At 40.0% G+C, this 11,570-nt stretch overlaps 1 protein-coding gene across 2 annotated transcripts in view; it reads left to right on the top strand.

Moving 5' to 3' along the window:
* Nucleotides 1-339: 339 nt before the first annotated feature.
* Egfl6 (EGF like domain multiple 6) overlaps nt 340-11,570 on the top strand; it is a 60,075-nt gene continuing 48,844 nt past the window's right edge. For both annotated transcript variants that reach the window (XM_058572574.1, XM_046424237.2), the window contains exon 1: nt 340-596. In XM_058572574.1, coding sequence (XP_058428557.1) covers nt 523-596 — 74 coding nt within the window. In that variant the 5' untranslated portion in view covers nt 340-522. The remainder of the gene's footprint in view (nt 597-11,570) is intronic.

Here is an 11,570-nt window from a genome sequence, read left to right as displayed (position 1 = left end):
CAGCTCTACCATCCCACGATATACAGTTTGTGGAAGAAAACCTGGCAGAGTAAGAAAACCTAAACAAAAGTGAGATAGCCCGACATTATGAACCTGAACCCTTGGTCCAGCGTTGATTTCCCAATTAAATTCTTAATCCCTCCAGCTTAGGTATCACCGACGTGTCCGGTCCCCAAAATATACCTCAACAACCATGAAGTGAACTGAGTCTGGGGAAACTTTCTGGGGGAACTGAGACTGCGGAGGACGCGCCTGTAGTGCTGGAGGCGGGTCTCAGCCAGATGTGCGCACCCGCCCCGCCCTCCCTCGCTCACCCCGCGGGCTTCACCCGCAGAGGAACCGAGGCTGCCCAGCCACTAGCAGCAGCGAGCGCCCTCCCCGATCGCTACAGCACCCGGGAGCCACGGGAACAGCCGAGGCCCCGAACCGCCGAAGAGAGAGGAGGCAGCGGTCCCGCTGCGTACGGGTCCCAGCAGACGCCTTCCGAGGGGCGCGGGAGGAAGGAGGGACGACCCTGCCTACATGCAGCAGTCCTGGGGCCTCGCGCTCCCACTGCTGCTCCCCTGGGTGGCAGGTGGATTAGGGAACGCGGCCAGGTGAGTATCTGGTTGCCCCCTCCTGAACTTCCCCTTTGCAGCTCCTTCTCTGTGACCCATCCCTCCAGGCACCCCCATGTATGTGGGTGTCTATGCGACGTGATGTAACCAGGATGTCAGGCCTGGGACACCCACGGGCTTTCTTTCCTCCTCGTGCCCCTTTGGCGGAGCTTTGCATCCAGTTGCCTTTCAATCAACTGAGCCCTACCTGGCTGCAAAGGTCCCTCGGGTGGGTTACAGGAGGAGGGAGGCTTTGCACACAGTCCCGTGGGTGTTTGCGGGCATGGTAGTCTGCAGACATCTACAGTAGCAGCAGGTGTGTGAGTGTCCCCATGTGTGTGGCTGAGTGGGTTCTGTCTGCCCAGTTTTGTGTTTTCCACTGTGTCCGAAGGGCACTAACTGATCTTCAGTCGCTAATTTTGCTGGGGAAGGAGGGAAAGAGACTGAGCCTTCACTGTTCTTGCAGGTGGCCTGCCATGTTGCTGGGCTCCTTTCCTGGATAGCTTCTGATTAGTGTTGATGAACTGGAAAGAAAAGAGGTGGTTGTCAGATGACAACTATTCTCATTCTTGCTACAGCAATCAGGATCTGAAGCCACTTCCTTACTGCCCATAGAATTTCTGAGCCTTGAAATTTATTTTTCCAGAGATCTGCAAAACCACTTAGCAAATGCTCTTACATATGTAGACCAGGTACTGTTCTAAGTTAGCACTTTAGAACTATGAATTCACCAAATGCCCATAATTACTTTGGTAGAGGAGAAAAATGAGGCACAGAGATGTCCAGTAACTTGTTCAAAGAGGCACAACCAGTAAGTGATAGATCCCATATGCAAACTTGGACAGTGTGGCCCACCATCCCTGCTCTTTAATAATGCAGTAGGGTGGGCAGCCTTCTAGAAAAGACATAGGACAAAGGTTTCCTAGTTCTCTGGCTGTAAACTCTTGCTTTCTTCTTAGGTGTCTGCTAACATAAGTTTTCTCCACCTTTTGGTTTGGGCTAGATAATTATTTGTTGAGGCTTGGGGTAGCAGTTGTCCTGTGCTTTGTAGGATGTTTAGCAGCATCCCTGACCTTTACCCACTGGATGCCTGTAACAACCCTGACACCCACCATCAAGCTGTGACAAGGAAAAAAAAAAAAAAAAAACCTCTCCGGATATGGTTCAAAGTCCCCTGAGGGGTAGGATCTCCCCCAGCTGAGTGAGATATTTCAGTGCTGATTTCTGGTTAGAACAGGATAAGAGTCTTGGTTTGGCTCAGGCTTCTTAGAGGTGAGCCTGATTGACTTTGTTTGACTTACAGGAAAAAATCTTTCATCAGAGTCAGTCATGGTATTAAGGGATTTTGAAGTTCAAACAGAACAAACCTCAAACCAGGTTCTTAGAATGTATGGTCGCAAGTTTCAATTTCCTTCCCATGATAAAAATGTAAGCAGATGCAATTTGCTCGTGATCACATTTTCCTTGAATGTTGGAGGTTCTTGTCTTGCTGGAAAGCCCACTTAAGAAAAACCAAGTGCTCTTGGAGATGAAATAATAGTTCTTCAGAGGCAGGCAAAACAACTGCCAGGAGCTTCACTTTCAAAGTTCCACTAAATTAAATTAAAAGGCAAAAAGACCCCAATAAACCAAAAAAAAAAAAATCCATGTCAGGATTCTGCAGTTCTGCAGTTTTCAAGATGTGAAGCATGGTTTCTTTACAGTATTGGGTTCGTGAGCTGGTGTATTTGTTATATGCTGAACATGCTCCGTAATGTCAAGTGGTTGCTCTTTGGAAACTGCTGAGGGACCAAATTTAATTAACTCCAGACTTCACCTCAAGGACAAAACATGTACAGAGAAGGCAAGGCACCCATTACTACAAAGTACACATACTGGTTATTTCCCAATTGACTGGGACAGATTTCTAACATAAGCATGAATTTATTTATTTATTTAACCAATACTTTTAATTGAAACTCTATACCTGGAAAATCATATGCCTCTTAAATGGAACTAGTTCGTGGGAAACAAATAACATTCACCAAATGAATAACTCATTCACTGTATGCATTTACCTGCTCTTAAGTATCAGAATTTGACTTGCCTTATACTTTTTTATTCCCTTCGGTATTCAGACTATTTAGATGCTCTGGACCTGCTGATACAGCAAATATGATAGTCAGGAGATCGGGGTGACTATTGAGTACCTGAAATGTGGCCAGCCCAAGTTGAGATGTGCTATATGTGTAAAATACACATTAGATTTTCAGGACTTAGTATGGAAAAAAGGAATAGGAAATATCTCACTAATCATTTTACATTGAGTAATTTTGAAATGTAATGTTGTGAATATGCTGCATTGGATTAAAAAAAAGTTACTAAAATAAATTTCACTTATTTTACATTTTTTAAAAAGTGTCTACTGGGAAAAAAATTGCATGCCATGTAGTTATTACATTTCTAGTAGACAATGCTGATCTAGAATATTTATTAACCTGGGTTTCATTTCTAGCACTCCTGATCCTAACACTGCAATTTTTTTTGCCTTGGGCACATAAGATAAATGGTATTAACTTTGATGTTCTTTTTTCCAAATTTTTATTATTAAACAAATAATGTGTTTCATTGTGTCATATTCATATATGAGATATTTTGATCATTTCCACCCCCTATTACCTAACCTTACCTCCAACCCCCTACCTGATCCCCTTCTTCTTTGCTAATTTTACTTTGTATTCTTGAGATGAAGTAAACAACTCTTTACTTGCAACATATTTCTGTGATACATTTTTTTCTCTACTGAATTCAAATAAAATTCATGTGAGAGATGAGGGAACATCTGGGTTCATGCTAAGGGGCCATGTTCACAGAGAGAGGCCTGCTTATTGCAAACAATACACTACACGAGGAATCAGTTCTTCTCAGAGCCCTGTTAGGGAAGTGCCATCATGACAATTACCACAAACTTCATGGCTTAAAACAACACAAGTTTATTATCTTACAGTTCTGGAAGTCAAAAGTCTAAATAAGTCTTATGGGGCTAAAATTAAGGCATTGGCAGGAGTGGTTCCTTCTGGAGTCCCCAGGGGAGAATCTGTTTCTCATTTCTTTCAGCTTCTAGAGTCTGCCAACAATCCTTGGCTTGTGACCACATTGCTCTAATCTCTTCTTCCTTTGTCACCTTGTCTTCTCTCTGAATCTTCTTTGTCCTCCTCTAAGAGGAACCTCTGTGGTTATATTAAGCCCACCTGATATAATCTAGGATAATCTCCGCATCTCAGAATTCTTACCTCAATCACATCTGCAAAGTCCCTTTTGTCATATAAAGTAAAATTCACAGATCCCAGGGATTAGGTCTTGGACATCTTTTTCAGTGGAGGGGGCATGATTCAGCCTTCCACAGGAAGTCTGAGCTATGAATCTGTCACTCCTGTTTTTATGGGCTATATTTCATCTTTTAATACAATTTTAGTGATTTTTTAATTGTTGTCATGTCATTCATCTCTATATTCTTACAACCAGAATTTGTAGAAATGTACCCCCAAAATCATAAGTATATCATCTGGTCTCCCTAAATCAGATTGGCATTCAATAGATATTGAGACCCTATGGTAATCCTTTTCAATATTATTTCAATCAATTATTTCAACAAACCAAAGAAATAGGTATTGTATCCATTTGACAAGCAAAGGGACAGAGAAACTTGAAGAAAGTAGGTGATTTCTTGCAAACTGCATTTGATTTGGTTTTATGCTCTAAGACCAGTCAGTGATGTTCCAATATTAAATTTATTTCCTCAAAAAAAAAAGAATACAGAAAAGCTGGCATTTTTGCAAAGTGCTTGTTCACACATCATCACCAGTGATCCTGCTTCACTTGATGCTAGTCCGTTATAATCAAGGGACTCGTGTAGAGTATGTTCCCCCTCTTAACACCACCACCTTCCTCTCTAAGTTTGTATTCTCCCTGAAACAGACTGTCTTGTTAATTTGTGAGGTTGTTAATTAGGAAGTTCTGATATAGAAGAGGGTAAGTGTGACAGAAAAATATAAAAATAAGTTACCATTGGATATGGGGCTATACACCTGTAATACCAGCTACTGGGGAGGCTGAGGCAGGAGGATTGCAAGTTGAAGGCCAGTCTGTGTAACTTAGTGAGACCTTGTCTCAAAATACAAATTAGAAAGGGCTGGGGATATAGCTCAGTGTACGTATAAGCCCCTGGGATTTGATCCTCAATGCCATAAAACAATTTTTTTTTATTAAGTTACCATTATGACTGAACCCTGCTGGAGAATTCTAGGGAACAGTTGGACATGAGCCTCAGTTATCCCTTCTGAAGACATGGGAGCTGGGGTACTTTTACTCCTATCAGTTATTGATTGAGGGCTTTGGGGAGGGGGTTCTACACTTTCAGCCTACTATGTACATAAGGCAGAGCAGGCTCTCACCAATGGAGAAGCTCTTGGGTATCAAGAAATTAGATTGGCCATATACCACAATGCACCCATTTTTCACGGACCTGGTGAGACAGGGAATTACTTCTGAGTAACTCTTACTCCTAGTGACAATTTCTAGAACATAAACTCCTTGGGGACAGTGGAAACAGGATATGCAGTTGTCCTAAGGTGATATGGACTAAATTATGCCCCCCCCCACAATTCATATGTTGAATCCCTAGTCCCAAGTACCTCAAAATGTGACTGTATCTGGAGATGGGGTCCCCAATGGGGTAAGTTAAAATAAAGCTATTATGGGGGGCCCTTCTCGAATATGACTAAAACCTTATAAGAAGAGGGAATTATGACAGAGACACACACACAGGATGAACCATGTGAGGAAACAGGAAGAAGACAGCATTCTCAAGTCAAGGAGAGAGGTCTCAGAAGAAATCAACCCTGCCCACAAAATAATGCTGTGACTTCCAGCCTCCAGGATTGAGAAAATAGATTTCTATTATTGAAGCAACCAAGTCTGTGCTACTTTGCTATGGCAGACCTAGCAAGCAAAAGCAAGTTCAAAAAAGATAGACACTTCATAGAGCCAAAGAATCAAATTTCAGTCACCTAATCTTGATTTTGAGTTGCATGCAAACTGAAAAACTGGGCCTCACAAATCACTCAACATTGGTGGTTTGAATCAGGAAATGTAAAAAGAAAAGTAGTAGAGAGCTTGTAGTAGCTAGTGAGTGTAATAATGATGCTTCTTAATTCTTCAAAATTGATTGTGATAGAAAATCCACAGAACCTTGGCTTAAACAAGATAGACGTGTATTTGTCTCACACATAGGAGTGGCAGTGGGACTGGTATGGCACTCCAGGAAGTCTGGGACCTGGATGCTGCCACCTTAGTACTCCATCAAAAGGCTCTCCTCTCCTGGCCAAAAAGAGGAAATATAAAGAACATTGCTCTTCTTTTTACAACCATATCCTAGAAATTGCACGTGGCACATCTGCTTATATCCCATTGGCCCAAACTTAGTTCCATGGTCATGACTCACAAAGTAAATGCAACCTTTATTCTGAGTGGCTATATAATAGGGTTCTCAGTAAGACAAAAAGGGAGAATAGATATTGGGAAACCACTCACAATGTTGAGTGTAAATTACAGATCACATATCCTATGTGTAAGTTTCATACCACATTTTTAATTTTACAGATAAGTAAACTGGATTTCAAGAGCAATATTGGTTATGTTGATTTTCCAAGAATTTCATAAGTGAATAACTAGCAGATCTAAAGGCTATAGTTATCTTCCAAGAATATTTAAATCACTTTCCATCAAATACAGTACTTTGTATAGAGGGATCATTTATACTTCCAGTTTCATCAGTTACCTTACCAGGTCAGTTATCAGTTTCAAACAACTTTAAATCTTCAGGTCTTAAATTATGAAAAAGAAATATTCTAAAATGGGTTGAAATTGATTCAGTCCAATTCAACAACACTAACAGAGCAGCTGACATGTCCCAACATTCTCCTGAATGCCAGAGAGCTATGTCTATTTGCCTCCCCCACTAGACAACTTTGTAGGACCAGAAAAATGTCTTTCCTTTTTAGGTGGAGGAGTCAGTATGAAGCATTATAACTTCAGCTTCTAGCCCAGTACCTGGCACATAGTAGGTGTTGAAAAAAATTTGCTGGGTAAATGAATGACTAAAGAAAGGAGATGAAGAAGAGGCAAATAATATTATTTATATATGAATAATGAATGGATTATTTCAAAGGAATGAATGTATATTGTACATATTTATCTGCATATATAAAACATTCATAAAACACTTATAGAATACAAGGAAGAGACAAATTGAGTCTGTCTGCAAGAGTCAGGAAAAACTGAAGATAGGGCATGACATTTAAACTATCTTTATGGATACATGTAAGTCCACAGGTGTAAAATGTGGGAGGGGGAGAAAGCAAGTATTATAGTGCCTAACTGGTAGTAGGTTTTGCATAGGAATAAATGAATAGGGTGGATGGATACATCCCTGCAAAAATAATGAAGAAGGAAGGCATCATCCCAAAAAAAGAGTAGACTGCCCACACAAGCCCAGTGGTCATGAGCCCAGGGGCTGTCAGAGGCAAAGAAAACAGACTGGAACCAGGCTGTGAGGAGCCTGGTATATCAAACCAAAGAGCTTTGACTTCATTCTGAGAGTAACAGGAAGCAAATTAGGCCATTGTGTTCTTTAAAGCTAGCACAAAATTCATGCACAAAATTATGACACAATAGCACAGAATTATCATTGAGGTAATAAGCCATAGTTTAGTTTAATTGGTAGCATTTTGTCTTTCCTAATGCTCATAATGATAGCGTGCTCATAATCCATAGTGTTTCAGATTCAATAAATACAAATGTAAAATCAAAACTCAAAATACTGAAGCAGGGCTTGGGATGTGGCTCAGTGAAAGAGCACTTACCTAGCATGTGCAAGGTTCTGGGTTCAATCCCCAGCACTGCAAAAAATAAAATAAAATACCCAAACTGCAAATATCTTTACAAAGATCATCATCTCACTCTTCAGTATTCCCTTTGCTTGGTTTCTGGGCACTGCATATATTAGTTATCTAGGAGTATGCTACAGAATAATTCAAAACTTTGTAGCTTAAAACAATAGTCACTGTCTCACATAGTTTCTGTGGGTGAGGAATTCAGAAGCAGCTTAGCTGAACAGAGATCAGGGATTTCTTAATAGGTTTTATTTTATTTAAAGCAGTTTTAGGCTCAGAGCAAAAGGGCTTGGTGTTTTTTACAAGATTTCAGTCAAGCTGTTGGCCAATGCTACAGTCATCTGAAGGCTTGACTCTGGCTGGAGGATCTGCTTCCAAGATGGCACACTCTCCTGGCTGTTGGCAGGAGGCCTCTGCTCCTTTCCATGTGGATTCTCCATAGGGATGCTTGAGTGTCTTCACAAAATAATAACCGACTTCTCCTGTAGTATCTAATTCAAAAGGAGAAGAAGGAAGAAGCTGTAGTGCCTTTTGTGTCCTGATCTCTGAAGTTACCTTCCATTACTCCTACAGAACTCTCTTAGAAGCTGGTTGCTAAGTAGAGATACACATGAGGGGAGGTAAATTAAGCCTTCATCTTTTGAAAGGAAAAGTATCAGAGAATCTAACATAAAACTACCACCCCACACATTCTAGTTTCCATCCTATACTGGTTACTCTTTCCCAGTCTCTTTTCCCAGTTTCCCTTCTTCTACCAGATTTAAAGCGTTGGATTTCCAGAGATCTGGCTCTGAACCTGTTTTCTTCCTTAACTACAGTCTCTCCAAGTGATTGTCCTAGTCCTTAAATTTTCAATGTCATTTATATGTATATGACTTCAAAGTGAGAGTCTTAAAGCCTAGCATCCTTCTGCTACATTCCTGACATATGCATTATGATGGTTCACTGAGTTGAAGACATCCAAGACAGAACTCTTGATCATCGCTCCAGAATTCCCCTCTTCTTTCCATCATGAAACAAACAGCATTCAAACTGGCTCATACCAAAAAACTCTGGCATCTTTTCTGACAAGTGGAACACTTCTTCCCTCTTTCAATCTGTCACTATAACAAACCACGTCTCAAATCCATCTTATTCTCTCCCACTGCCTGCCACCACCCAAGCATACCACCATCATCTCCCACTAGAACCACCATAATAGTTTCCTTTTGTTTCTTCTTTTGTCCCTTCAAGTCCACACCCCAAAGTGTTTCTCTTAAAACTTAAATCATACCAATAGCCCTCTTCTTAAAACATTTCAATGACTTGTCACCAGATTAAGAATAAAATCCATTCTACTTAAAATAGCATAAAAAGGATCCTGATTGATCTAGACTTTGCCTACTTCCCCAGCTCCATCTTGTATCATTCCCCACAGTGAATGAATGAGGAATGAGTGAGAAAGAAGGAGAATACATGTAGTTATCTTGATAACACTTCCTTTATTGGCTGCCTTATTTTCTTTCTCTTGCTCCCCACTCCGCCATCAATATTCCCTTTACTCCTAAATAAACCACTTGCACTCAAATCCTTATCTCATGGTCTTCTTTTGGATGAGTCCAAACTACAGTACTCCCCGTCCCCAATCTCCATCTAACTCCTGAGCTTGGAAGTCAAGTGAGAGAAATAGAAGCAATGACAAGTTCCAAGTTTTGCCTGAGATTTACTACTATCCCTGCCAGTCATGTCATGGGAAATTCGAAGACACATCAACATCCACTGGAATAGCAGAGCTTGGTAGCCTGGACCAGGTTTTATTAGGCTCTTGTTCTTAAACTTCTACACATCTGGGAAGGTGAGGTGACTTAGGGTATCCCTGGGCCTTTTGGAGTTGGGCTCTGTCTCTTAAATATCAATGAGAACCTGAAATTAATTTTAACTGCTTGGGTACAATGAATTTGCCATATTGAGCTATTATTTAAAAATCAAGAACAACAACAATAGCAAAAACCTCATGGCTGGACCTTGTTATCCCTATTTGAAAAAAAAACTTTTATTTTATTTGTATGGCAATATTTAAATGTATTTAAACATCAGCAAAAGAGGTTTAACTTTTCAATTTGTCTTGGAGGCTATCATGAAGTTTCCTGGAACCTAACCATAAACAAGCATATTAAGAATTCTGGCACAGTATGTTTTTTGCAGAAAATAAGGAATCCTATGCAGAAATACTATACTACTTACACAATCCCTGGAATTTTTTTAAATTAACTTCAGCTGTGGAGACAGTGATTTTCTGATTAATTTGATCAATGTAGACAGCAAGCTGTATAATGCATTAAAGGAACTCTAGACAACACTCAGCATTTAGCTCAGACTCCCAAAGCTCAGGGTCTCCTTTCCATACCGACCTGGTCAGCTACGTTGACACTTCTGTGACTGAAGACTGGGTTCTCTGGGTCTTACATTTGCTAAATATTGTCTAGGAAGAGACATCTGATAAAGAGAAAGGAAAGGAAGGAAAGAAGGGAAGGAAGAAAAGAAAGACTGGTCAGCGCATCCAGGCCTCCCAAGGTAGCAGAGGATGTTGGTGGGATTGATTCAGTCCAAGGTCAGACTTTCTCTTTCTGGATTAAAAATATTTTTTGTCAATGAATTCATTTCATCAGGTTTCATGGTACTGGGTCAGTCAAACCAAAAGTTTACCAGATGTATATTAAATTCCAATGATTGATATTTATGCCTTAACCATTCATCTTTGGTATTACATGACACACTGGTCTAATTTTATACATTTTTTAAAAATGCATGCCTCACAAACATAGAACCAAATGCAATTCATATTAACAGTTTTTTGAGTTATTTTTGTACAAGAGGATTCACATATAAGGAGAACATAATGTATACTTGACTTTAGGAAAAGAAATGACTTTTGTAATCCTCCTTTGTTGATCAGGACAGGTTACTACATCAAACCATTTCAAAATCTCAGAGACTGAATTCAGTAAAAGTTTATTTCTTTGCCTGTCTTATGATATAAGGCATGTTTAGAGAGCCTCTGATGCATGCCTTCACATGGTTCCAGCCTCCATCTTTCTTGGGGCACCATCTTCTTCCAGGTCCCAAAACTCTACTTTATTCAATGGGCTGATGAGGAAGAATCATAGTGAGGATCCCAGGGGAGCTTTCTGAACCAGGAGCAGAGGTGGCCCACATCCTATCCACCCACATTTCATGGGCCAAAATTAGTTACATGGCCACCACTGACTGGCAAGAAGCTGGGAAATGTAGTATAGTTTTGAGCCCAGGAGACATAGATATGGATTTGGTAAGCACTTAATCTTCTCTTCTACATCTGTTACTTGCAGCATATGAAATCACAGTTTTTTGGTCATCTTTTAATCTAGAAAAGTGGAAATTTCATTATCCATAATATTTACAACCAGGTATTAAAATGGAAGATTATTGAATCAATGATGGGAAAGCTAGCAAATGCAAAGAGGAGGTCAGAGATGACACTTGAAAAAATTATCTGAATAATTTCAAACATTCACTTGGTATGTATAATGCATTAAAGGAACTCTAGACAATACTCAGCATTTAGCTCAGACTCCCAAAGCTCAGGGTCTCCTTTCCACACAGACTTGGTCAGCTATGTTGACACTTCTGTGACTGAAGACTGTGTAGAAATAAAGTTAAGGCTTTTTTTCTAAGCAACTTGAAAATTTTTTGCAAGGTAATGTGTGCTCTGCTATTATTGCCAATACCATGTTTGCTTGTGCTGGATTCCTTCCTCTCCCTGGATCATATTGTTTCAACTTAAAAATAAAAAACTTTAATAATTAATTTTCTTTTCATGTATAATTTAGAATATCTGCATATGTGCATTTTGAAAAACTTCCAGTGTAAAACATAAATCTGGATTATTGGTGTACAAGATCAATTTCCTCTAGCATCTACAAATCAGCAAGTTAATGATTAGCAATTAATTCTATCTACTAATGATTTTCCCCCATGAAACTCTTTTTTCATTTTCATGACCAAATGTATAATTTGATTATTA

Source organism: Marmota monax, unplaced genomic scaffold, assembly GCF_021218885.2.
Source record: "Marmota monax isolate L192 unplaced genomic scaffold, Marmota_monax_Labrador192_F-V1.1 WCK01_AAM20220418_F8-fsc00089, whole genome shotgun sequence".
NCBI classification, from domain to species: Eukaryota; Metazoa; Chordata; class Mammalia; order Rodentia; family Sciuridae; genus Marmota; species Marmota monax.
The sequence above is the reverse complement of the archived record's forward strand: the minus strand, read 5'-3'. Positions and strand labels throughout refer to the sequence as shown.